Genomic DNA, 23715 nt, shown 5'->3' on the forward strand with positions numbered 1-23715 from the left:
TAGCAATGGGACCAACAGTACGGATTAAAGGGGCAATGGAGCAAAACAAGAACTTCCAAAATGGTTCTGTGTCATCTCTGCGCCCCTCACCTCAGAAGAGCAGCCCAGCTTACAGCTTTATTGCTCTAGGTGCTCTAGCCAGTTAGCCAATCACCAGGCCACAAACTCCAGCTGGCCAAGCCACACTCCCTCGCCTTTCGGCTGTACCCCTCCCCCGCCTCTCCCCTATAGTAAGGGCGATTGTCAAGGGAGTGCGCAGGCGCGCAGTTTGCCCTCTTTTTTACTTCTACCAATGACTAGGCCTAAATCCGGGACCGCCTAGAAGGCGGGGCTGTGCCCCAGTCTGGCCAATGGCGCCCCGGGTCAGGGTTGAGGGGTGGGAGGTGCCTGCCAGCGGGTGGTGCAGGATTGTTCTGTCGTGAGTGGTGGGTTACCTTGTGATTATGGAGGCAGTGTTGGTGGAGGGGCTGGATGAGGAGGAGGAGCAGCTGGTGAGAAGGCATCGCAAAGAGAAAAAGGAGTTGCAAGGTGAGGGGCAAGCGGGTACCTAGAAGTCGCCGGACCCAGGGAAGGGCGCTTAGCAGGCCGGTTCTGGGGAATCTTGAGAGGCTTCTAATGTGCGTCGTCCTGGACTTCCCTAAAGTAGCAAGTGGCCTCTTCCCTTCCGCCTGCCCTTCCCCGGCGGTCCCTTAATCTCCTAAGCCTTCAGTGGCTTCCTTTTCTCAGCTCCGCCGCTTTCCCCCTGCCCTGCGCGGCAGCTCCGGTGCTGGTGTCTGAACAGCGTGCGGACCCAGGCTGTTGCGCCTCCCTCCCCGGTCTCCCTTTCTTATTTCTGCCCAGTTACCGACGCTTGGCCGTAATGGGTGCTTTTGAAAATGCCTTACCTCAATTTTGAGGACTCAGAAGGGGTACTTGAAAGATTTAGACTTTAGTCATTTTTTTTTTTTTCCTTCCACAGCAAACTCACCGTTCTGTTAAGGAGATTTTTTTTGGGGGGGGGGGGAGGGGAGTCTCAGCTTCATCTGGGCTCTTCTCCGTAATTGTCTGATTGTTAATGTAATTACTCTTCTTCTTAATTACTTTTTGTATACCATGTCCTCTTACTCATCCCCTTATTGTTCCTATTTCTCATTTGTTCTTAACATGTGAGTTTTTGAGTTAAAAATTTTGGTGGCTTTTCAGCCAAAATTCAAGGTATGAAGAATGCTGTTCCCAAGAATGACAAAAAGAGGAGGAAGCAACTCACTGATGATGTTGCTAAGTTGGAAGCAGAAATGGAAAAGAAACAGAGAGAGGAACTGGAGCAATTGAAGCTGACTTCTAAGCAGAGTAAAGTATGGGAAATAATGTTTTTCTTTGCCTACAGTATTTGAAAGCAATTGACCAATTCTGTTATACTGTTTACTATATAAAATTATAAAATTGGAGGGAAATGAAGTCAACCATGTTCATGGGTCACCTTTTGTGACCAGGTTTACATGGTAGTGTATTTTTTGTAAAGGAGGTCAGCAAAGAATGTACACTTTAACTATTTACTTGCCCCAAGGATGAACAGATTGATAAAAGTGGACTAGAGGAAGTTTCACCAAATGAAAGTTGAAAGACCAGACTTTTAGTCCCCAGAATTGCCATTAAATATAATTGTAACCTGGGTAACGTTATTTACACTTCCTGAGCATAAATTTCTCTGCATAATATGATACAAATACTTCTGCTGTTTAAGGAAAGATTTTGTGAGAATCAAATGGGACAATGAATGTGAAATCATTTTTAAGTTATAAAAGTGCTTTATGAACAAGTTGTAATGAATGAAAATTTACTGGTGTTTATTGGGTAAATTGGAGCATACTGTCATAATTTTAACTTATTTTATCATTATAGCTAATATGTATTGTGTGCCAAGCACTATGTTTAACATATTATAAGCATTATCTCATATAATTCTCATAATAACACTCTATGAGGTGTTACCTATGAAGTAAGTGTAGGTAATTTTATTTTTTCAAGTGGGAAACAGACTCCGAGACATCTAGAACATTGTCCTGAATTCATAGTATCTATTAAGTGTCAAAGCCAGAGTTGTCTTAATTCCAGGATGTGAATGTTGAATTCTGTTATAACTTTGTATAGTGTGGTGGTTTATTGCTTCAGGTTTGGATGTCAAGGATCAGAGTTCATAACCTTACTCCATTTTGGTAGTTAGAAAAGTTCTTATGTCTATGCACATTTTTTTCTACCATAATTAAATTTTATTTTATTTGGTTCATCTTCAGTCTGCTGTTGGCAGGAAAAACAGCTTGTCTGTACTGATTTACAATGGTTGTTATTTAATTTTATTAGCCAGTCATCAAGATCCTGACCTTCTGTTCCCTTAACATTTTATTTCCAAGTTACAAGGCTTGATGCTCCAGGTGTTTAATTGTATTGTCACAATCATGGTATTCCTGATTGACTCCCCGTCTTTTCTGTTAGTTAAGATAGTTTTGTTTGTTCTCTCAGGCCTTTCAGTTTTGAGATTTCTTTCCTAGGTTTCCAAGACAAAACTGTTTGATTCTTAAGCTACATATTGTCTAACTGCTAAAATACAAACTCCCATTCTGCTTTGAACTATTATCTTTTTCATTAACTTAAGTTAGGTTTCTTTCTGAACACTGCCTGAATTCTTATGTCATTGTATTCTCTTTTTTTCTCAGATACTTCTCTCTTATCTTGCCTGTTGTCAGTATGGCAGTTTGTAAAAACAGATTCCTCTGAAAAATATAAGTATACTAATTTCCCTAAAGTTGATACCCACTCTTTGAAATCCTAATCTTATTTTGATATTTTAATCATTTGAGCCATAGCCTTGCTGAGTGCTGACTGAGTCTGTTATTAGAGGCCTCAATCTGTTTTATGTATGTATCATACATACTAAAAAATAGTTTATGTTTGCAGTAATAAAATACTAGTTAATAATCCTGATAGTTACAGGTCTAGCCTAGCATCTTGTTTTTCTTCAGCAAACATAATCTTCGTTTAATGATTAAGATTGATTGTAATATCTCAATGATAATTGTAAGTTAAATTTTACTTATACTTATCAGTTTGTAGATGGGAAAGGATAGAAAAACCTCAACTTGTTACTAGGGTCCAGAAGTAGTGCTCATCAGGTTCTGGCTAATTGTGTTGGAGAAAGACCTCTGCTGCCACATTTGGAGAATGGAAGTGTGAAGTGCTGACTGAATTGGCACTTAAAAGAAGTGTTTAGATTAATGGAGTAGGCATGCTAAGAAGGAAGGAAAGTTTGCAATGATGAGCACTATCTTTGAAGAGATATAAGGAAACTTCTTGGGAATCTGACAAATTCTCCCTTATAAATAGAGAAAGGAGACAAAACCATGCTATCTAATATTTATCTAGTGCTGTTACTCAAATTTGAATTATGGGATTACACATGTTTGTGATTTTCAATAATGTAATTATCTGATACTTTGAATAATAACAAAGTATTTTTCATTAACTAGTTAATGCTTTCTGTTTTCTTCAGATAGAGTCTGTTGCTGTTAACATTTCAAACTTGGTTCTTGAGAATCAGCTGCCTCGGATATCAAAAGCACAAAAGAGACGGGTATGAAAATCATGTCACCAAATATTTAAGTTGTGTTGTGTGCTCAGTACTACCTTAGGTATTATATAGGGGGTAGTAGAAAAAAAATTAATGGACCTCAACCAACATTGTCAAAGGACCTGAACTAACATTTATGAAGCACTTGCAATGTGCCAGATACTAGGCTAGGCTTATATATTACATGAAATCTCATTTAGTCCTGACAATAATCCTATGAAGTAGGATTTCTTGTCCCTATTTTATTTTATTTTATTTCATTTTATTTTTTAAGACAGGGAATACTTTATTCAAACCCATCAGAGAAATGGACAGGTTGGGTCTGTAACAAAGCGTCATGTTTTAAAGCATAGGCCAGTAATTGTATATGAGAGTATGTACTACTACATACAAATTAACTGATCAGACCACAGCTTTTCAATGTTTAAAACAGAATAAGCTTCCCTATAAAAGCAACACCTTTGTGACATGTTAACTTTAGTATTCCTCTCCTTCTTCCTCACCCTCTCCTTCAACAGAATCCTCACCAACCTCCTCATAATCTTTCTCAAAGGCAGCCATGTCCTCACGGGCCTCAGAAAACTCTCCTTCCTCCATGCCCTCACCCACGTACCAGTGAACAAAGGCACGCTTGGCATTCATAATGTCAAACTTGTGGTCCAGGCATGCCCAGGCCTCAGCAATAGCTGTGGTGTTGCTCAGCATGCACACAGCTTGCTGTACTTTGGCCAGGTCTCTACCAGGTACCACAGTGGGAGGCTGGTAATTAATGCCAACGTTGAAGCCAGGGGGGCACCAGTCCACAACTAGATGGTATGCTTGGTCTTGATGGTAGCAGTGGTGGCATTGACATCTTTGGGAACCACATTACAATAGGCAGCAGTGGTCACATTTCCCATCTGGTTGGCTGGCTCTAAGCACGCATTGGTGATCTCTGCTATAGAAAGCTGCTCATGGTAGGCTTTCTCAGCAGAGATGACAGGGGCATATGTGGCCAGAGGGAAGTGGATGTTGGGGATAGGGCATCCATGTTGGTCTGGAATTCAGTCAGGTCAACATTCAGGGCTCCATGAAATCTGAGGGTAGCAGTGATAGAGGACACAATTTGACCTATCCGCCTGTTCAGGTTAGTGTAGGTTGGGTGGGTGCTCAATATCAAGATTTCTGCAACAAATGTCATAGATGGCCTCATTGTCAAGCATAAAGGCACAATCAGAGTGCTCCAGGGTGGTGTGGGTGGTGAAGATGGACTTGTAGGGCTCAACTACAGTTGTGGAAACCTGTAAATGGGTAAATGGAGAACTCCAGCTTGGATTTCTTGCCATAATCAACAGAGAGACGTTCCATCAGCAGGGAGGTGAACCCAGAAACAGTTCCTCTGCCAAAGCTGCGGAAAACTAGGAAGTCCTAAAGACCTGTGCACTGGTCGGCCAGTATCCGAATTTGGTCCACGACAAGGTCAATAATCTCCTTGCCAATAGTGTAATGCCCCCAGGCATAGTTATTGGCAGCATCATCCTCGCCTGTGGTGAGCTGCTTGGGGTAGAAGAGCTGGTGGTAGGTGCCAGTGTGAATTTCATCAATGACTGTGGGTTCCAGGTCTAAAACATTGCCCTGGGCACATGCTTGCCAGCACCTGTCTCACTGAGGAAGTCATCTCCTCCAGTGGTCTTGTCACCTGGCATCTGGACATTGGGTTGGATGCCATGTTCCAGGCAGTAGAGCTCCCAGCAGGCATTGCCGATCTGGACACCAGCCTGGCCAAAGTGGATGGAGATGCACTCAAGCATGGTTGTTGCTACTTTGCAGCTGCCAGGCGGATGGCTGAGAGGAAGAGGTTGTTGCTTCTTATAGCGTGACTCTTACGTGGTCTATGTAAGGGAACCTGCCTCTTAGCCCCGTTTTATAGAGAAGAAAATAGGCCTAAGGCAATATGAAATAGCATATTCAATTTTCTGTTCACGTAGAAGGGTGGGGCTAGGTAAGGGGTGTGCGTAGGATATTTTTTTTACAAATATATTATCCCAGACTTAATCACAATCTTCAGAGTGTGGGCCAAGATGATTCTGATGCACAACTTTGGTTTAAAACTATAGTAGTAAGTGGTGAAACAAGGATTTGAACCTAGAAGTTGAGCAAGATATATAGCTATCTAAAATTCTCAGAGAATTATGTAGATACCTATGTAATGGTTAATAATGAAGAAAATTCAGAGAATTTTTTTTTTTTTTTAAATCGGAACTGTTGATGAAAGAAATTTCAAACGTAAAGAAAGTTTTAAAGAGTTTATTTTGAGCCAAGGGTTTGGGGCTAGTGTCGCAAGCAAAAATAATCAGAGGATTGAGGTAGTGCCCCTGGGAATAACAGTTTTGCAGTTTATAGATTAGAATGAAAGGAGAAGACATAAAGTTACATGAAATCAATTGGTGGCAGATTAAGGAGGTGGGAGAAAGTAAAGCGGAAAATCTCTAGGACTGGATAGAAAGTGAAATGGAGAGAGAACGTTTCTTTTATAGTGATGGGTGCAGGATAGTTAACAGGATAGTTTACAGAGGTATGGGGGTAAAAGGTAAAAATGAGGAATGTTGGTGTTGTCTCGCCCATACCGTGGTGTTTATCTTTGGAGGTCTATAGATCGATTTTAAGTATATTATTCTAGATCCACAAAAACAGTGGATAGGGCTTACTCAAGGTAGACATTAATCTATCATATAGGCCTTAGGTCATGAGTTCCCACCATTACTTGCTCAGTTAGGAATTTCTTAAGATGAAAATGTCCCATGTGGTTATTTTCAGTTTTCGAGTGTATCAGGCTTGTCAAGATAGCCTCTGTTTGTTTATAGATGGAAAGGTTAATTGGGCTAAGTGTTAAATACTTTGTTGGAAAATTAAGGAAATATAGTTTTTTAGGTAGGATATTTGAAGTAGGAGAAATTCTATGGACAAAAATGTGGGAATGAAATTTTGCATTATCAAAGAACTGTAAGGAACTGACTTATTGGAATTAGTGAGTTCATGATATCAAGTAAGGCTTTTTCACTTTAAAAAAAAAAAAGATGTTTAAATCCAATCTTTTTAGTTCCAAATACTGTTTTACTAACATTTGATGTTTTCTAGGATTTAAGTTTATTTCTAAGCTAGCTTTGAATCTGATAATTTAGTATGTGATTTAATAGAGCATGGACTTTGGCATCAGACAGATGGGGTTTTAATCCCACTTACTTTGTGACTTTAGGTAAAATTCTTAACCTTTTAAAGCCTTGTTTTCACATGTATAAATGGGGGGAAATAATACTTCATAGAGTTATTGTGAATACTAAGTAATATACTGTTTCCAAAGCTCTAATTCAAGGCCTGGAGAACTCCTGGGTTAACAGGTAATGGTATCATTTATCATATTAACTACTGCATAATATACTTCTTAAAAAAATTCAGCCTAAAACCAGTATCTTTGTTTGTTTGAAAGTTGATTAAATTCAAATTAGCAAACATTTTTCACACGTAGGTAAAATTTTATTCTTGAGCAAATATGATTGTGAATTTCATAGAATCGTGAAATTAGATTTCGTGACATCTTGAAAGTTATCTAGTTCAGCTTCCTACTTATGATATGTATTTTTATGATAGCCTTATGATTTTCATCTTGCTTCTATAGATCAAAAACAAAGGGCAGAATTTTTGCTTGGCATTAGCATGACACAATATTGGAATTTCCGCTACTTAGTAATTGTATTTTAGAGTAGCCTATTTAATTCTGGGAAACATGAGGCTACAACTTCTTCCTGTCTTTATAAAAACTTTTTCATCCCACCCAGACCCTTAGGCAACAAAACAAACAAAAACAAATTAAACTTCCTTATCTTTCTCAAACATTTTGTAGTTTTTTTCCTAAAATACTACATAGCTGAAATATGCAGGGTATAGCTTTTTTGGCTATACCCTCGACACATCATTTTTTATAATTAGCTTCTTTAGCACTTGGCAGAGAAAATACCCTAAAAGTAATGCCCTAAGTTTCTTTTGCTTTCTTATATTAGTAGGATTGTGAAACAGAAAACATAAAAGCTTATGATACATAAGAAAATGGAACCTGAGAACAGGGTGGGTAATTGGGTATTAGACTTATTTCAAACCTCTTTTTTTTTTGGCCAAAGGCATCAATGATTGAAAAGCTAATTAACTAATGGTGTTTATCTTTGGGAGAGCTACAACTCTGGTAGAAAAACATGATAAAACTTTATGAAGATTTATTATTGGAATGTTATAGAGCAAATCTCTTATTTTTAATCTAGAAAAGCATAGAGAGTATTTATTCAATTCAAAGAACTTCAATAAAAGATCTAAGTTCCATTAATACGAAATTTGAGAGCTGGAATGAGATCTAGTTCAGTTGCTTTTTTCTGTAAATGAGAAAACTGAGGCCCAAGTTGTCTCAATGGCATGCTGAAAGTTTGATACAAACCCAGGACTAGTAAGTACCCAGTTCTTAATGTTCCTCTTCAGAGTTTTTTTTGCTGTCTTACTATATTAACACGAGTCTAGTTTTACTGATGATATATTTATGAGTTACATACTATTTTTATCTTTTATACGTTTTCTTTAGATTTTATTGGTCTCATTCTGGCTCCAGTACTAGGGCTATGGAAACCAAAGTGCCTAGTGCCATTAGGAAACTATACTGTTGACATAAGAAATTTCCATATCTGTAGAGAATTTTTATAAGAATTTATTTGAGCTAAACTGAGGACATATGCCAGGGAGTAAGATCTCAAATGCTTCAGAGAATAACAGTTTGCACTTTCTATTATGCGTTTGAGATTAAGGAGGGAAGGAACATGAAGAAAAATTACGTGAAGGTGGGAGAAAGCAAGGCGGGGAATCAAGATTACAGGATAGTAGGATTATTTGCTCTCTTGAGGGTAGTCATTGCATTTGCTGGAGGGCTATGAAAGGGGACATTTCAAAGTGTGTTAACCTAGGTGCACAGAAACAATCGATAAGTCTTCTAAAGCAGTTTATGCTTGGGGCTTGAGTACTCACCAAGACCTGCCCAGTTAGGAACTTAGGATCAGATCACCCTATGAGGTTATATTCCATAGAATTGCTTTTTCATTTACAATACGTTGTTGGGAAAACAATCCAGTGGATATCCCACCTAGTGCCCTGGAAAAGAAATTGCTTTGTAATATTGAAGCAGAGCATAAGGAGAAAAAAATGAAGTGACTGGATTAGTATTTTAGAGGCTTCACAATGGTTTTGCAGGTAGTATAAAGTTCTACTCTTCCAGTAAATAGTACATGACATCGTTAAGACCAGCTCCCATCTGCTCCCACTTTTATTCTGATTCAGGTGCCTGGATAGAAATAGTTCTGTAGTGTTGTCTTTGGCACCTGCTGTGCTCTGCCCAGCTATATTGCCTTTGGAAATCTTTCTGTGTGCAGTTTCCTCAGAAGAGGATGAGGGGTTTTGGATTAGATGATATCTAAAGTGCTTATTTTCCCTCTCCCTTCTCAAAATGGTTTTTAGTCTTTTATAAAGTAATAGCATCACCATGTGTTTTAAGGTTTTATGCTGCTGTGATCTACAGTTGTAGGTATTCAGTGAGATAAATTTATGCATGTTACTTCTGGAATGGTTGGAATTTGGAGACAAAACTTAAATAGGTTTATGTTTTATTAGGGAGAAAATAGTTTTTGGTTCAGGTAATTCAGTTTTTGGTTTAGGTCATTTTAGGTTAATCTAGCATGGCACTTAACAGGCATTAAGTTAAATTGGAATTTGCCTTTCCATTTGCTGCTTCTTCCCCAAAGAGTTAGAGATAAGGATATGCAAATTTTTACGTTTTCCTAGGTGTACCCTGTAATTTGCTATCAATATAAAAATTTGTAGAATTCAGTTTAATTATTTTTATTCTCTTAAAAAGCATTTCCCCGTGTGAGTATACAAGTAAAACATACAGTGGAAAATTAGACAGATGCAGAAAAGTACAATGTACACACACAGCCAAATAAAACTTATTTTGTAATCCTACCATCCAGAGAAAAGTACTATAAATATTTTGTGTATGTTCTAGTGTTGTTTTTTTTTAATTAAAAAAACTATGTATGCTTAGACTTAATGTATATCAACTACAGATACTCCTCAATTTATGATAGGGTTAAGTTCTGATACACCCATCATAAGTTGCAAATATCATTTAAGTTGAAAATGCATTTAATTCACCTAATCTTTTGAACATAGTAGCTTAGCCTAACTTACCTGAAACGTGCTCAGATCACTTACATTTACCTACAGTTGGGCAAAATCATCTAACACAGTGAATGCACTATAGAATATTAGTTGTTTACCTTTGGTCACATGGCTGACTGGGAGCTGTGGCTCACTGCCGCTGCCCAGCATCATGAGAGCTGTATCCTACTGCATATTGCTAACCTGAGAAAAGATCAAAATAGAAAATTCAAAGGTTTCCATTGAATGTATGACGTATATGTTTTCACACTATTGTAAAGTCGAAAAATTATAAGTCGTACCATCGAAAGTTGGGGACCGTTTTTATGTACCTGTCTTTTTTGCCCCCAAACTCATCTCTTGACAGTTTTCTCTGGTAATGTGTTCATTTATAAAACAGTGCTTCTGGCTTTTGATCCTTGCTAGTCCAACTGTCAGGATTTATCTTCTCTTCTCCAGCCTTCTCACTCTACCTCCTATCCATTCTTCATGTCACAGATCTTATTGACCTCTCCCTGCCTCATCCTTGTATATGTTTTATGGGAAGATTTCTTACAACATTTGAATAAGGAAAGCAAGTTGCAGAATGTAATGTATACTATTTTTGTTAAAAACTTTTTATACATTTTCTATGAGTGCATCTATATTTATTAAAATGTATAGAGAAAAAATTGAGAAGGATATACAGCAGACCTCCAGAGCAGGCACTGGTCCTTAAGGAGAACTTTATCTGTAATATTTTAATTTTTATGAAGAATATTTTTCTGTTACGTTAATAAAATGTGTATGCTTGTGTTTACACATATATTTTTTAAAAGCCAGATAAATAGAGTTCCTGTACCCGTCTAAATGCTTTAGCATGTTAATGCCTCACTGATTGAGTGGTAAGTTAAAAAGCTTGCTGTAGCATGGACTTAAATATAATGATATGCTTTAAGTCCTAGGACAAGTCAGTCTTAATACAGTACATTGAAATCAGTAAGTAAAGCTTTAGGAAACTTGGCAAGTAGTTTTTAAATTTTTCAAAGAAAAATTTGAGAGCTTTTGTCTAGGTGCAGAGCTAGGTGCTGGGAACATACAGATGAGAAAGATAGTTTGCCTCTAAAGGATTTCAGAGTACAGAACATTCTTCAAGTGATGAGATCATCAATATGATCTTGTGGGAGAAGGGAGAAAAATGGCAACAATGTTTTGAGGATCTTACATTTCTATCTCCTTAATAAATGTGAATTAGTCCTAATTATTATGAATTAACTTTCCTACATTCTCTTAGGACAAAAAAGCTGCATTAGAAAAGGAGCGGAAAGAAAGGATAGCTGAAGCTGAAATTGAGAACCTATCTGGAGCTAGACATGTAGAAAGTGAAAAACTTGCTGAAATACTGGCAGCTAGACAGTTGGAAATTAAACAGATTCCATCTGATGGCCACTGTATGTATAGAGCCATTGAAGATCAACTGAAAGAACAGGAATGCCCTCTGACTGTGGCTGCCTTAAGAAGTCAGACTGCTGAATATATGCAAAGCCATGTGGAAGAATTTCTGCCATTTTTAACAAACCCTAATACAGGAGATATGTATACTCCAGGTAATTTAGTTTTCTTTACTATGTCTTGTTGCAGTTGTGGTTGTTATTATTAAATAAAGTGCTTCTTGGGACTGAGAATAAAAACTCGATAGTCCTTATGGCGAAAAATATCTCAAAATTTAGGCAGAATTATTTTCTATAATTTTAATAGATACTAGTACATTTTGCTTTATTAAGATCTTTTAAGTACTCAACCATTTTATAGTTAAACTATATTAGTCATTTTATATAAGATACTGATGCAAATAACGTGAATGCTTCCAAAATAACATGTGGAAGCACTACATATCTGATGCTATCTCTGGGAAAGGAGTTTCAACTCATTTGTACTTCCCCCTGATTCTTTTTTCACATTTTTTTTTTTTTAAGTATTTTACTGGGGCAGGGGAACAGGACTTTATTGGGGAACAATATGTACTTCCAGGCCTTTTTTCCAAGTCAAATTGTTGTCCTTTCAATCTTAGTTGTAGAGGGTGCCGTTCAGTTTCAAGTTGTTTGTTGTTCTTTCAGTCTTAGTTGTGGAGGGCGCGGTTCAGCTCCAGGTCCAGTTGCCGTTTCTAGTTGCAGGGCGCACAGCCCACCATCCTTTGTGGGAGTCGAACCGGCAACCTTGTGGTTTAGAGGACGCACTCCAACCAACTGAGCCATCCAGGAGCTCAGCGGCAGCTCAGCTGAAGGTGCCGTGTTCAATTTAATTGCAGGGGACACTGCCCACCCTCCCTGGCGGGAGTCGAGGAATTGAACTGGTAACCTTGTGGTTGAGAGGATGCGCTCCAACCAACTGAGCCATCCGGGAGCTCAGCGGCAGCTCAGCTCAAGGTGCCGTGTTCAGTCTTAGTTGCAGGGGGTGCTGCCCTTGCGGGACTTGAGGAATTAACTGGCAACCTTGTGGTTGAGAGCCCACTGGCCCATGTGGAAATCAAACCGGCAGCCTTCGGAGTTAGGAGCATGGAGCTCTAACCACCTGAGCCACTGGGCCGGCCCTCACATTTCTTATGTTATAGGGGACCTGATTTTATAGAGGCTACGTTTTTCTTTTTTTGGTATACTCTTTTGGGTGCAGATTTAGGCTTTAAAATACATGTCAAAACAGTGAATAAGGTGACAGTTTTGGCGGTGGACATTACTTGGGATAAAAAGAAGGAAGTAGGCTTGTTATGTAGTTAGGTCTGTGGGCCTCAGGCTGAGGGAGGGAAGCAGAAATGTATTGTTTTGCTCTTGGATGGTAAGATGGTAGAAAATTAGAATGTGTTAAGTTTGGATCTAGGAATTGGATTAAATTCTGGAGAGTACAGGTAAAGAAGGAGAAAATTCGTATCTTGACCAGTTTCATCAGGAACGTGGGAGCAATAGAGGGATCTTATAACATGAGTTATGGAAATTATTAAGTGCTATATTTTGTTTATTTTTTACAGAAGAGTTTGGAAAGTACTGTGATGATATTATAAACACAGCTGCATGGGGAGGTCAGCTTGAGGTAAGTTTGTAGTTATTCATAGTGATTGTGGATTGTTAAATTATTTCTAAATCCCATCTGTAGTATTCAGATGATCCCAATTTCTCTTTGAAGATTCCTTTTCTTTGTATATTTGCTAGCTTTTTACTGACAAAGCATTGAAGTAGTAGGGGGTTAATATTCTTAGGCCTTTAGGTATGTACCTTCAGGAAGTGAAACACTATTTCATTTTAAATTGCCCAGTGTTTGATCTGTGGGTTGGTGAGGATAGTTTTGGATCTGCGTAAGTGTTTCCATTTGTGATGCTGGTATTGGCAATATATTTGTTCTTTTTGGACTTAATGAATGTTAACGATTTTACTCAAGCAAAGTTAATATTGACCTTAGTAGCTCAGCTGATGAAAGTCAGTATTGGAAAAATAACATTCATTACATCAGAAATAGAAAACAATATTTTTATGTTAAATTACAGATCAAATCTGCCACACACATCTTTTAGAATTGTGTCTTGAATTCCTAGTTGATAATGACTGACTGACTTGAAAGCAGTATTGGTGCATTAAAATTCATATGTAAGAAAACTGTGTTTAGTCACTTGTAGAGAGTTAATCAGGATTTTTTTTTTAGCTCTAATTATTTGATGTGCTTTGTTAACTTTGTTTCATTAAAATAAAATAAACAAAACATTTAAGAGGTCCAAGTGGTGATGAGGCAGCTTGGGTTATTAGAAACTCAGGAGATAAGAGGGAAAGTCTTGGATTTGGGTCCTGGCTTTTCCTTTCACTTCTCAGTTTTGTGACCTTGCTTCCTGCAAGGAGGCAACCTCCTGAGCTCGAATTTCCTAATTATAGAATAGGAATATTAAAACCCCTGTGTGTACTGGGTAGGTCGTTTGTGGACACTAAATAAGGCAGAGTATATGCATAAAAGTTTGTAAGCTAAAGTACCAGATGGATGAATCTAGCACTCTTAATATTGTATAACGATTAGTCATCTTGAATAGTTTGTGGATTTGAGTATTTTACTTTAAGAACTGTTGTTTGAAGATATGACATGAGTGCTTCTTCAAAATTTTTCTGAGCAGTGCTATATTTGTACCTCTTCCGAGCCACTGGAGGGAACTGCCTATTCGTTTTGTGTGCCTCTCCTGGGTCTCTGAAACTCAGGAAGTTTTCATAGTAGCTTTATGACTACATTTGGAGTAAAGATGCTTGAACTTTGTTATGAGGATCACAAGTTAATATGAGTATTAGAGACCTAAGTGACTCTTTAAGTAAAAAAAAAAAAAAAAAAAAAAAAAGCTTTAGAAAAATCCCTTGAAGGACATTTCTTTTAAGTTGTTCATCTCTGAATCCATACGAAACAAGAGTTGCTGTTTTCACAACGGGGTAAATTTAAATTATTAAAGAGAAAAATCTTTAAATGATTTCTGAAGACTTAGAAGGAATGTTAAGATTTCCAGAATTTCCTTCGCACCCTCCATTCCAAGGTAGCTTTTAAAAAATGTTTTTTGTAGGTATGAGAAAAAAGTGCCTCAAAGGTATATTTTTATGAGATAGAGTATGAGATTAAATTTGCCGCCGCAAAACATGGAACCTTTTTCATATTCCTGAAGTAATTTCTTACATTCTTTAAAAAGACCATGCTTCCTAAAGGGACCATGCTTTAAGACAGAATGGTCTTCTAATGGGGTCAATACATAGATCTGGGCACTATGATTAAAGACTGTTAAATGATTCATTTGTTTAGGAACTTCCTCCGTTCACTCATTTTATTTCTTTGTGCTTGACTTTAGGGAGGCCTCTTAACCTTTCCCTGCCTCAGATTCTAGATCTTTAAAATAAGTGTAACAGTAGTACCTATCCCATCAGGTTATGTGAGGATTGCATGCATTAATAACTATTATTCATCTGGCTTTAAGCTCTAATTTTATGTTGTATGGTGTGAAACTTGTATGTTAATCGGATGGAAATTACATGAAAGGATAGTGCAGTTCATATGCATAACTCATTCTATTTGTGCCTTGAAAATTACAGAGTAGTGGCTGTCAATATTAGTTGTACATTAGAATCATCTGAAAAGCTTAAAAAAATGAAAAAATAAGCCTCCTATTCTGCCTTGTTCCCTCTCTTTACCCCTCTCCCGCCAAAATTGTAATTGATTTGGTCTGATGCCTGAACAGTGGTTTTTTTTTTTTAGATTTTTTTTTTTTTTTTTATTGGGGAAGGAGAACAGGACTTTATTGGGGAACAGTATGTACTTCCAGGACTTTTTTCCAAGTCAAGTTGTTGTCCTTTCAATCTTAGTTGTGGAGGGTGCCATTCAGCTTCAAATTGTTGTCCTTTCAGTCTTAGCTGTGGAGGGCACAGCTCAGCTCCAGGTCCAGTTGCCATTGCTAGTTGCAGGGGGCACAGTCTACCATCCTTTGTGGGAGTCGAACCAGCAACCTTGTGGTTGAGAGGATGCGCTCCAACCAACTGAGCCATCTGGGAGCTCAGCGGCAGCTCAGATCAAGGTGCCGTGTTCAATCTTAGTTGCAGGGGCAGAGCCCGTCATCCCTCGTGGGACTCAAGGAATTGAACTGGAAACTTTGTGGTTGAGAGTCCGTACTCCAACCAACTGAACCATCCGGGACACAGCTCAGCTTAAGGTGCCGTGTTCAATCTTAGTTGCAGGGGGCAGAGCCCACCATCCCTTGCGGGTCTCAAGGAGTTGAACTGGCAACCTTGTGGTTGAGAGCCCGCTGGCCCATGTGGGAATCGAACCGGCAGCCTTCGGAGTTAGGAGCATGGAGCTCTTAACCACCTGAGCCACTGGGCCGGCCCCCCAAACAGTAGTTTTTAAAAACTTTTTATTATGGAAATTTTCACTTATATTCAAAAGTGCAGAGACTAGTATAATGAACCCAATATTCATCCCCTCACTTTATTAACTATTGACATTTCTAAGAAGCTGTTGTGTAGCTAGGGCTTGAAATTTCTGCATTTGATTTAATAAATATTTATTTGTTAATTCAACAAATATGTATTAAGTGCCTACTATGTGCCAGGCTCTCAGTGTACAGTGAAGAATAGAGCGGATCCCTGCTCTGACTGATTGCACTATTCATGCATGCGTATCTTAGTAGTTTATTATTTCAATAAGATTTACATTTTTTTTTTTAATAATGCATTTTCTTTTCTATAGCTAAGAGCCCTGTCTCATATTTTACAAACACCGATAGAGATAATACAGGCAGATTCTCCTCCTATTGTAGTTGGCGAAGAATATCCCCAAAAACCATTAATACTTGTGTAAGTACCTAGAAATGTCTACTGTTATATTTTTCATAATTAAGACAAAAAGGATTATTAAAAGATTTTAGGTTGTGTTGTTGATTAATCAAAAAAAAATATTGTCAGTGGAATTAATTATGCTTATTTTATGTTAAAGGCAATTATAAAATCAGAAACAATTGTCAAAATACGTGATTTAGATACTTGTTTAAATCTCTGGTGATTTATTCTTGTGTATGTTAAGAATAGAGTCATTTCTAAAGGTTAGAAATTTTAGCATTAGTTTGCATATTGACATTAATAATTATAAAAGTTTCAACAAGTGAAAAGGCTGAAATATATTCATATGCCTGATTATTCCTTAGAGATTTTTTTTCTTCATATTGTAAAAGTATTTTATGTGATTGAGAAATCTCTGAAACACAGCATGGAGAGTTTGCTACTGGTTTTAGTGTTCATTAGCTAAACCTACTAAGGTGGTCATTAATGGCTTGGATTTAGGTAAAAATTTAAGCTTATTGAGCACTCAGTATTTCAATCTTTTTTTCCCTACAGTGATTGTGTTTTACCTAAACTCAACAGACAGGTTTACAGATCTTACTGACTGCTACTGCTTTTCACATGGTGTTGAACTTTTAAGTAAAATGCTTATGTAGTTTATTGAATGATACCTCTGTGGAGTGATTCATTCAGAGTTCTTGGTTTTATATACATAATAAGTGTTTATAAACATTCTTCAAAACTACTCATTTCTTTTTTTTTATTTCAGATATATGAGACATGCATATGGTTTAGGAGAACATTACAATTCTGTTACATGGTTGGTGAACAGAGCTACTGAAAATTGCAGCTAGTTTACAAAATGTTGCACAACTATGTTTTAGTAAAGAATGCCGATACGAGTATTCGTACCAAGTGCTGGATTGTTCTAAATGTGACTGAAAAACACAGCTATTTTAATCAGGTTTTATAGCAAAGCTGCTAACAGGTTTTTAAAAAAAAATGTCAGAGATAAACTTTAACCAGTGTCCCCTACGTGATATTTTAAAAACACAAGTCCATTATGGAGAACATCATTTATAGACCAAGATGCAACCCTATTTGCTGATGTTTTTATTAATGTAGGATTTCCTGAACATCCTGTTGAAATAAATCTTAAGTGTTTTACTAAAAGCTTTCAGTAACCATTTTAATGTAATTTTTCTTGAAGAATTGAAATGACTCAATCTCTTTGTCATTGCCATAATATGGTGTTGGTGATAATCACATTTAATGCTTATGAATGAACTTTATTGCAGTAACTTTGGTATTGATGGGATTAATTCTGTGAAGCTTTTATAACTCCATCAAAGTGCAGCTAAGAAGCTTGCTTTAATGATTAAGAATTTTAAAATATTTTTTCCGACGGGAATCAGTTGTTAAGTTTTAAGAAATGAGACAAATTTAAAGGTAAATAGAAGATGTTCCGTGTCAGATTTAAACTTCTAAAAAATTATAGATTATCCTTTTATTTGTGTGTAACTTAAAAAGACCCAACAAATTACTGTCTAATTCATTTGTTACTACTTGTTGTTTCTTAAACTTCAGAAAGGAATTAGTACCATAATTTCTTGATTATCTTCATAACTACAAATTTTTATATCCTTTGTTGTGTTTTCTTCATCACTACTAAGCTGCTTTTCTTTTCTTGCAGCTTTTTCCACTAAGAAAGAGTTTGTGGCCTCTTTTACTCTTTAATTTGTATAAGTTGAAGGAATAGCAATGCAAAAAGATTCCAGGCCAAATTTACTTCAAATTCTTCCTTTTTCCAATGTGTCTTACAAATTTTTCTCTCTTTGTTTCATTTTCCAGGATTAAAAGAAAACCTTTATTACTTGTTATTTTGTTAGCCTTATTTATTAATGTAACCTTTCTTTAGCCTCAAGTATTTGAGAATTTTTGTATTACATGTGTGGATAAAGTTGAAAGCCGCTCTTTGAGAGTCAAGACTGTATAGTGAAATCAGTATACAGTACTTTTTGGTGTGAATGATTTATCTAACTCAGAGTTCAGGTTTCACACAATAGTATTCTTTCTAAGAAGATGGCACCCATATATACAAATGTGTCAAATAATTTATATGTAAGGGAGTATTGTGAAAAACAAGATCTTTTTGGTTGGGTCTATTTTCTCCCAGTTAGAAATAACTAGTAACATTTAGCATGAAGTTTACAATATTTGATTTTTGCTCCATGAATGCAACTAATTTTTGCAATTAAATATGGAGTTTATAATTCTAAAAATGGGTTGTCAATCTCATGTGCCTAGCAGGTGACAATGTGGGAAGCTGGTCAACTACAGCAAGAGTATGACATGAAGGTATTCCAGTTCAAGAGATTAAAAACCATTCTGCCTGTCAAAATGTATTCTGAAGATTGCCTTTTTTGTAAGCCATGATCTGAGCTTTTTTTTGGGGTCTGAAATTTATAAAATAATGAAATTATAAAATACTAAACACCTTGGTTTTATTTTAAAGTAATGTTACTTTAAAATTAAAAGATAAGCATTAATAAAATCAGATACCATAAAACCTAGTAATTATAAATTCCATCTATATTTAAAGTATTCTAAAATAACTTATTGGTAGCTTTTTTTTTTCCTAAAAGATTAATAGAGTTTTCTTGATTATAGGTTTATTTTTTATTTTTATTATTTTTTATTTTTAAAGGGCCAATATGGTCATGAACTAGATTTATATGGTTAGCTTCTGTTCTTTCATAAAAGTGCAGATAAAAATTGAAGTCTTTAAAAAATGGCAGATGTTAATTTAAAAGCAGATATACTAATTTAGTTTGCTGTATGATGATAATCTAATGGAAGTTTCATAAGCTTTTTTTTGTCCTAACTTGAAAAGTACGTTAGAGTTCTAAAATCGTGTTAAGCCAAGAATTTTATTCACTTAAATATGTTTACAACTTCTGTAAAGCAAAAAAGAGTGTGTATAACTATAGTGAGCAATATAGTTTTGTTCATATCTGTGCCAGAAGAAGAATAAAATGAATTAAAATAAACATTTGTTCAAATTGTTATTCTTTAACAATTTTAGAATATAGAAATAGAGGAACTCATTTCTTTTTAGAATTTTATCCAGCCTTTATTTTGTCCTTGCACATAGTTGAAAATAATAAAATAACAGATTGTTATATTTAAAAGATTTGGAATAAGTATATGAACACAGCATTATGCCCAAACAGAATAGAGGGAGATAATAAAATATAGCCATTTAAGGCATGGCGCTTAGAAATCAGATTGAAGTTTAGAACCTTTTAGAATAATGAAGGTTTGTTTAGGGCAAGTGAATTAGAAGAATATTTTCAGAGTGGTGGGTGTTAAAGGAGAAAAGAAAAACATTTGTATTTGTGTATAAAAATGTGAAGGAAGCTTATGCAAGTTATTATGCTGGTACACATTTGTTAATATATTGTCTTGGTACATGTCATGAACTAGCTAAAGGAGTAGATCAATTGTTTTTCTGATAATTTAATTAGTAATTTCATACTGTTTCTACTTTTATTGAACAAACGAGAGTGTTTTTTCTTCCTGTCAAGTATATTTTCATATACATCAATTCTTCTACTTATTTATGTGTTTTATATTACATAATATAATACCCGGTCTTCTATTATGTAAGACCCAGTCTTACATAAGACCCAGTATTATATTTATTATATTATATTGTGTTATATTATAAAAGACCCGGTGTTATGTTATGTTATGTTATGTTATGTTATGTTATGTTATGTTATGTTATGTTATGTTATGTTATGTTATATTATATTCCTGATCTTATATTAAAATAAGACCGGGTCTTATATTAATTTTTGCTCCAAAAGACGCGTTAGAACTGATGGTCTGGCTAGGTCTTATTTTCGGGGAAACATGGTAAAACAGACTCTATGTTGTAGAAAAACTAGAACTCATGGGGTTTCTAAGTAAGTTTTTCAAAGTAAATTTTAGGAAGCAATCAGTTCTTGTTCTTTACCCCCCACCATTGTTCCCTTCTACTTGAAGACCTTTGAACTGACATTTGAGTTGAATATTTCACCCAACCTGCTTCACCCAGCTAACTAATCTAGCCTCGGTTTAAATAGAACCTACCTTGGCTAGCCCCCCAGATTTATAAAGCTTGTTTTAATTATTGTTGAAGAGTGACACGATTTGCACATGGAGCTATTTATTTAAACGTCTTTTTGAAATATATGTATATATTCTTCAATCAACAACAGTATTGAAGGCTCCACCACTCCAATGAAACTGCTTCTAAGAGTAGTACCAGTGACCACTTAACCTGTTTTTATCTTACTGGAAATTTCTGCTGCATTTAATACTAGACCTTTCGTTCCTTGAGAAATTCTCTCTTTTCATAACACTACTCTTTGCTAGCTCCTCCTCCTTAGTCTCTGTTCTGGGCTGTGCCTCTTCCACTGACTTGTTTTTCAGGTTGTTACTCTTGACCATCTTGTTCTCATGCTATACCAGAGCTCCATCTGGGTTAACATTGAATTTAAGGTTCTTAGTACTGTGCTGAGTTCACAAGATGATGCTGTCTCAGTCAATCAATCAGTCAACAATTAATCAGTCAATTGGTGTGATTTTTCAATTTTCCTGCCAAATAGATTGATTTCTGATTGCTGACAAAGCTGTGGATGCTGACCTTCCACGAGGTTATCCCATACAGCAGAGAGCTCAACAATCCTTTCAGCTGGGAGTCCATAGTGAGTACATTTAAGAACCAGGTGATAATTCAAAAGTTTGAAATAGTAAACCCCATCTCCTTTTCTACATTTCTCTTCCTAGTTTTTTTATGTCTTCATAAATCTGAACTTGTGCTACAGCCTTACCCTGCCAAATATTATCCAATTCCTGTTCCCCTATTTCACATCTTAAGTTGTGGTTACCCCATCTGATGTACCTATGAGATCAGGTTCTAGTCACAGTCTTAACCCACATTCTACCCTCTCATTTCCTTTCTATCCCTTTTTCTGTCTCAGAATAGTACAGAAGACTCAAAATAGTATAGAAGTCTCTAGTCTTACTCCATTAAACTCTCCTTTCCTTCATACTGCTAAAGTGAACTGCCAGAAATGCAAATCTGACTATTATCTTCCTAACCTAAACTTTCCAGTGGCTCCTTAATACTATAGGATGAAGTACAATCTCCTAATGGCATTTAAGCAAGGTCCTTCATGACTGGTCCTATGTACCTCTCCAGCATCAGCTCTCGTCACTACTTTTCTTAAACTTATGTGCTAGAATTATTTATATTCCCCGTGGCCTGATGTATTTCATGCCTGTGAATAATTTTTTTCATGCTCCTTTTATTACATGCTTTCCTCTTCACATTTTTTATTTCATTAACTGGTTAATTCTTTTGAACTCATTATGAGTGTATTTCAGTCAACAGCAGGAAGTCTTCCTTGAACCAGCAAAGTGGGTTATTTGCCACTTTGTGTGCTTATTTAAATTAGCATTTATTGCATTGAAATGTAGGCTTCATGAGAGACGTGACCTAATTTGTCTTCATTATTACGTTCCCAGTGCATCAGTGCCCAGCATGTAATTGCCACTTATTATATCTGATTATTATGGTAATCATTTCACAACATATGCTTGTACATATATCAAATCAGGTTGTACACCTTAAACAAATACAATCTTATTATATGTCACCTATATCTCAGTAAAACTGGAAAATAAACTGATGAATAAATGACCTGTTTACATTTCTTTTTTTTTTTCTTTCTAACCTCTCTAGCCTTAGCTCTTTGAGGGCAATTACTATGACTTACTCATTGTATACTAGACATCTTGGACAGTGCCTGAGAAATGGACACTCAATGTTTTTAACTTCTGTGAGCCTCATGTTTCTTTTTTTCCATATTTGTATGACTCAATTTATGCTCAATTTTATGACTCAATTTTCCTATATTTATATGACTCAATTGTATGACTCAATTATGGACTTTATGTTAGGTGCTCTTTTAGACAACACCAAAGTTTAAATTACCAGTTTAATATACATTTACCGAATGCCTGTTCTATGCCAAGCGTGCTATAGAGATTGCAGTTCAAATATGTAGCAAGGGAGAAATAGGAAAAGAACAATGATGCAAAGCATTAAATGCTAAACTAGAGTTTGTATGAAGTCCTCTTTCAACAGAAGTATGGAAGCAGTTCTGCTTGGAGAGAAGGTCATGGTTCAAGAAAAATGATAGAGGAAATACTTGAGCAGATTCTGCAAAGGATTAGGAACAGCTAGGCTGGTAGTTAGGTGGAAAAGGCACATAGGCAAAATCAACAGCATAGCAAATGAATAAATGTACTCGATGCTGTGGAATAGCAAGTGGTCTAAAGTTACAAGGTTTGTGACAGGAGATAAAGCTGGAGCTAGACTGATGAGTTTTGAGTCCCAACTCAATAGTTGGGATTATAACTTACAAGCAATGTAAGTTAAAAGGTTTTATTTAGTTATAGATTTATTGTTGGAAGATGACTGATGACAGTGACAATATATGTAATGGTAGAGAGGCAGAGTACATAATTGAAGCAGGCAGTACAGGTAGAGATGATGAGACTTGGAACTATATGATAGTAGCAGTGGAAAGAAGTAGATGGATGTGAAGGGTGGTGGTAGATTTGTATAGGATTTAGTAGCTAAGCTCAGATAATATTTCAGTTCCTTTCCATGTATAGTTTCAGGCCAGTCCTAGACACAAGACCTTGTGCACAAAATTTGGAAGGCCCAGGTAGCTCAGAAAGTGTGGAGGCATCAAGTGTTAATACCATGCAACTTGCTGATCTGCTGGCTCACATCATTGACATGAATTAAGAGTTAAGTCCGCAGCTTATCCCACTTTTGCCAGATCTTCTCTTTCAGCGTCTCAATCCTGTGGCACACGTAGTACTAGACACAAAAGCAACACCCCTACGTAGATGGTTTAACGAGCTCCCACAGTTACCTAAGGTCAAAGTCTATATGATTCCTACTTGGTCTTTTTTTTCTGATTGAACCATGATGCAGAATTTGCTGCTATGACAAAATATTTAAACTGTATAGCAGGGTTTTTGGGGCTGGGCCTTGGTTATAAGTTAGAAGGGCCTTGAAGAGACTGTTTAGCAGGAGCCTGATGTCACTCTGGGAGGCTGTTGGTGAAGGTTTAAAGGAATGTGAGGAAAATGTTATTGCAACCTAGAAGGAAGGTGGTTCCTGTTAATAGTAACAGAAAGTTTAGCAATGTTGCCAGCAGCATTAACATGGAACATAAAAAGTATATTTGTCATGTGGGGTCTCTGGTCATGGTCCCTCATAAGAACGCAGGATATGGTGAGACCAAAAAGGAACACCAACGGAGCCATAAATAAGGGAGTCATACCACTATATTCTCGATGACGGCTGGTTAAGCCGCAAAAGCAAACATCTGCCAACCCCAACGAGGGGTCTTCCTGCACCCCAGTCTCGCTGGCAGCTGGGCGAGACACAGGAAGTAGGATCTACACAATCCGCAATCCGCTGCTCACTTCTCTGCC

At 36.7% G+C, this 23715-nt stretch overlaps 1 protein-coding gene and 1 pseudogene across 2 annotated transcripts; one reads left to right on the forward strand and one right to left on the reverse strand.

Annotated features, from left to right (window-relative positions):
- Positions 1 to 370: 370 nt before the first annotated feature.
- OTUD6B (OTU deubiquitinase 6B) lies at positions 371 to 21901 on the forward strand. 2 transcript variants are annotated; one of them, XM_074319071.1, is made up of 7 exons: positions 371 to 528; positions 1183 to 1334; positions 3527 to 3607; positions 11106 to 11418; positions 12834 to 12895; positions 16061 to 16167; positions 20805 to 21901. In XM_074319071.1, exons 1-7 carry the CDS (start codon positions 444 to 446, stop codon positions 20821 to 20823), a joined length of 819 nt encoding a protein of 272 aa, XP_074175172.1. In that variant the 5' UTR covers positions 371 to 443; the 3' UTR covers positions 20824 to 21901. The 2 variants fall into 2 exon arrangements, with proteins under 2 accessions (XP_074175172.1, XP_019572367.1); XM_019716808.2 differs by lacking the exon at positions 20805 to 21901 and adding an exon at positions 16919 to 19199.
- Positions 4082 to 5394, reverse strand: LOC109437517 (tubulin alpha-1A chain; annotated as a pseudogene).
- Positions 21902 to 23715: the final 1814 nt, after the last annotated feature.

The sequence above is a fragment of the Rhinolophus sinicus genome, linkage group LG14 (genome assembly GCF_036562045.2).
Source record: "Rhinolophus sinicus isolate RSC01 linkage group LG14, ASM3656204v1, whole genome shotgun sequence".
In the NCBI taxonomy this organism is placed as follows: Eukaryota; Metazoa; Chordata; class Mammalia; order Chiroptera; family Rhinolophidae; genus Rhinolophus; species Rhinolophus sinicus.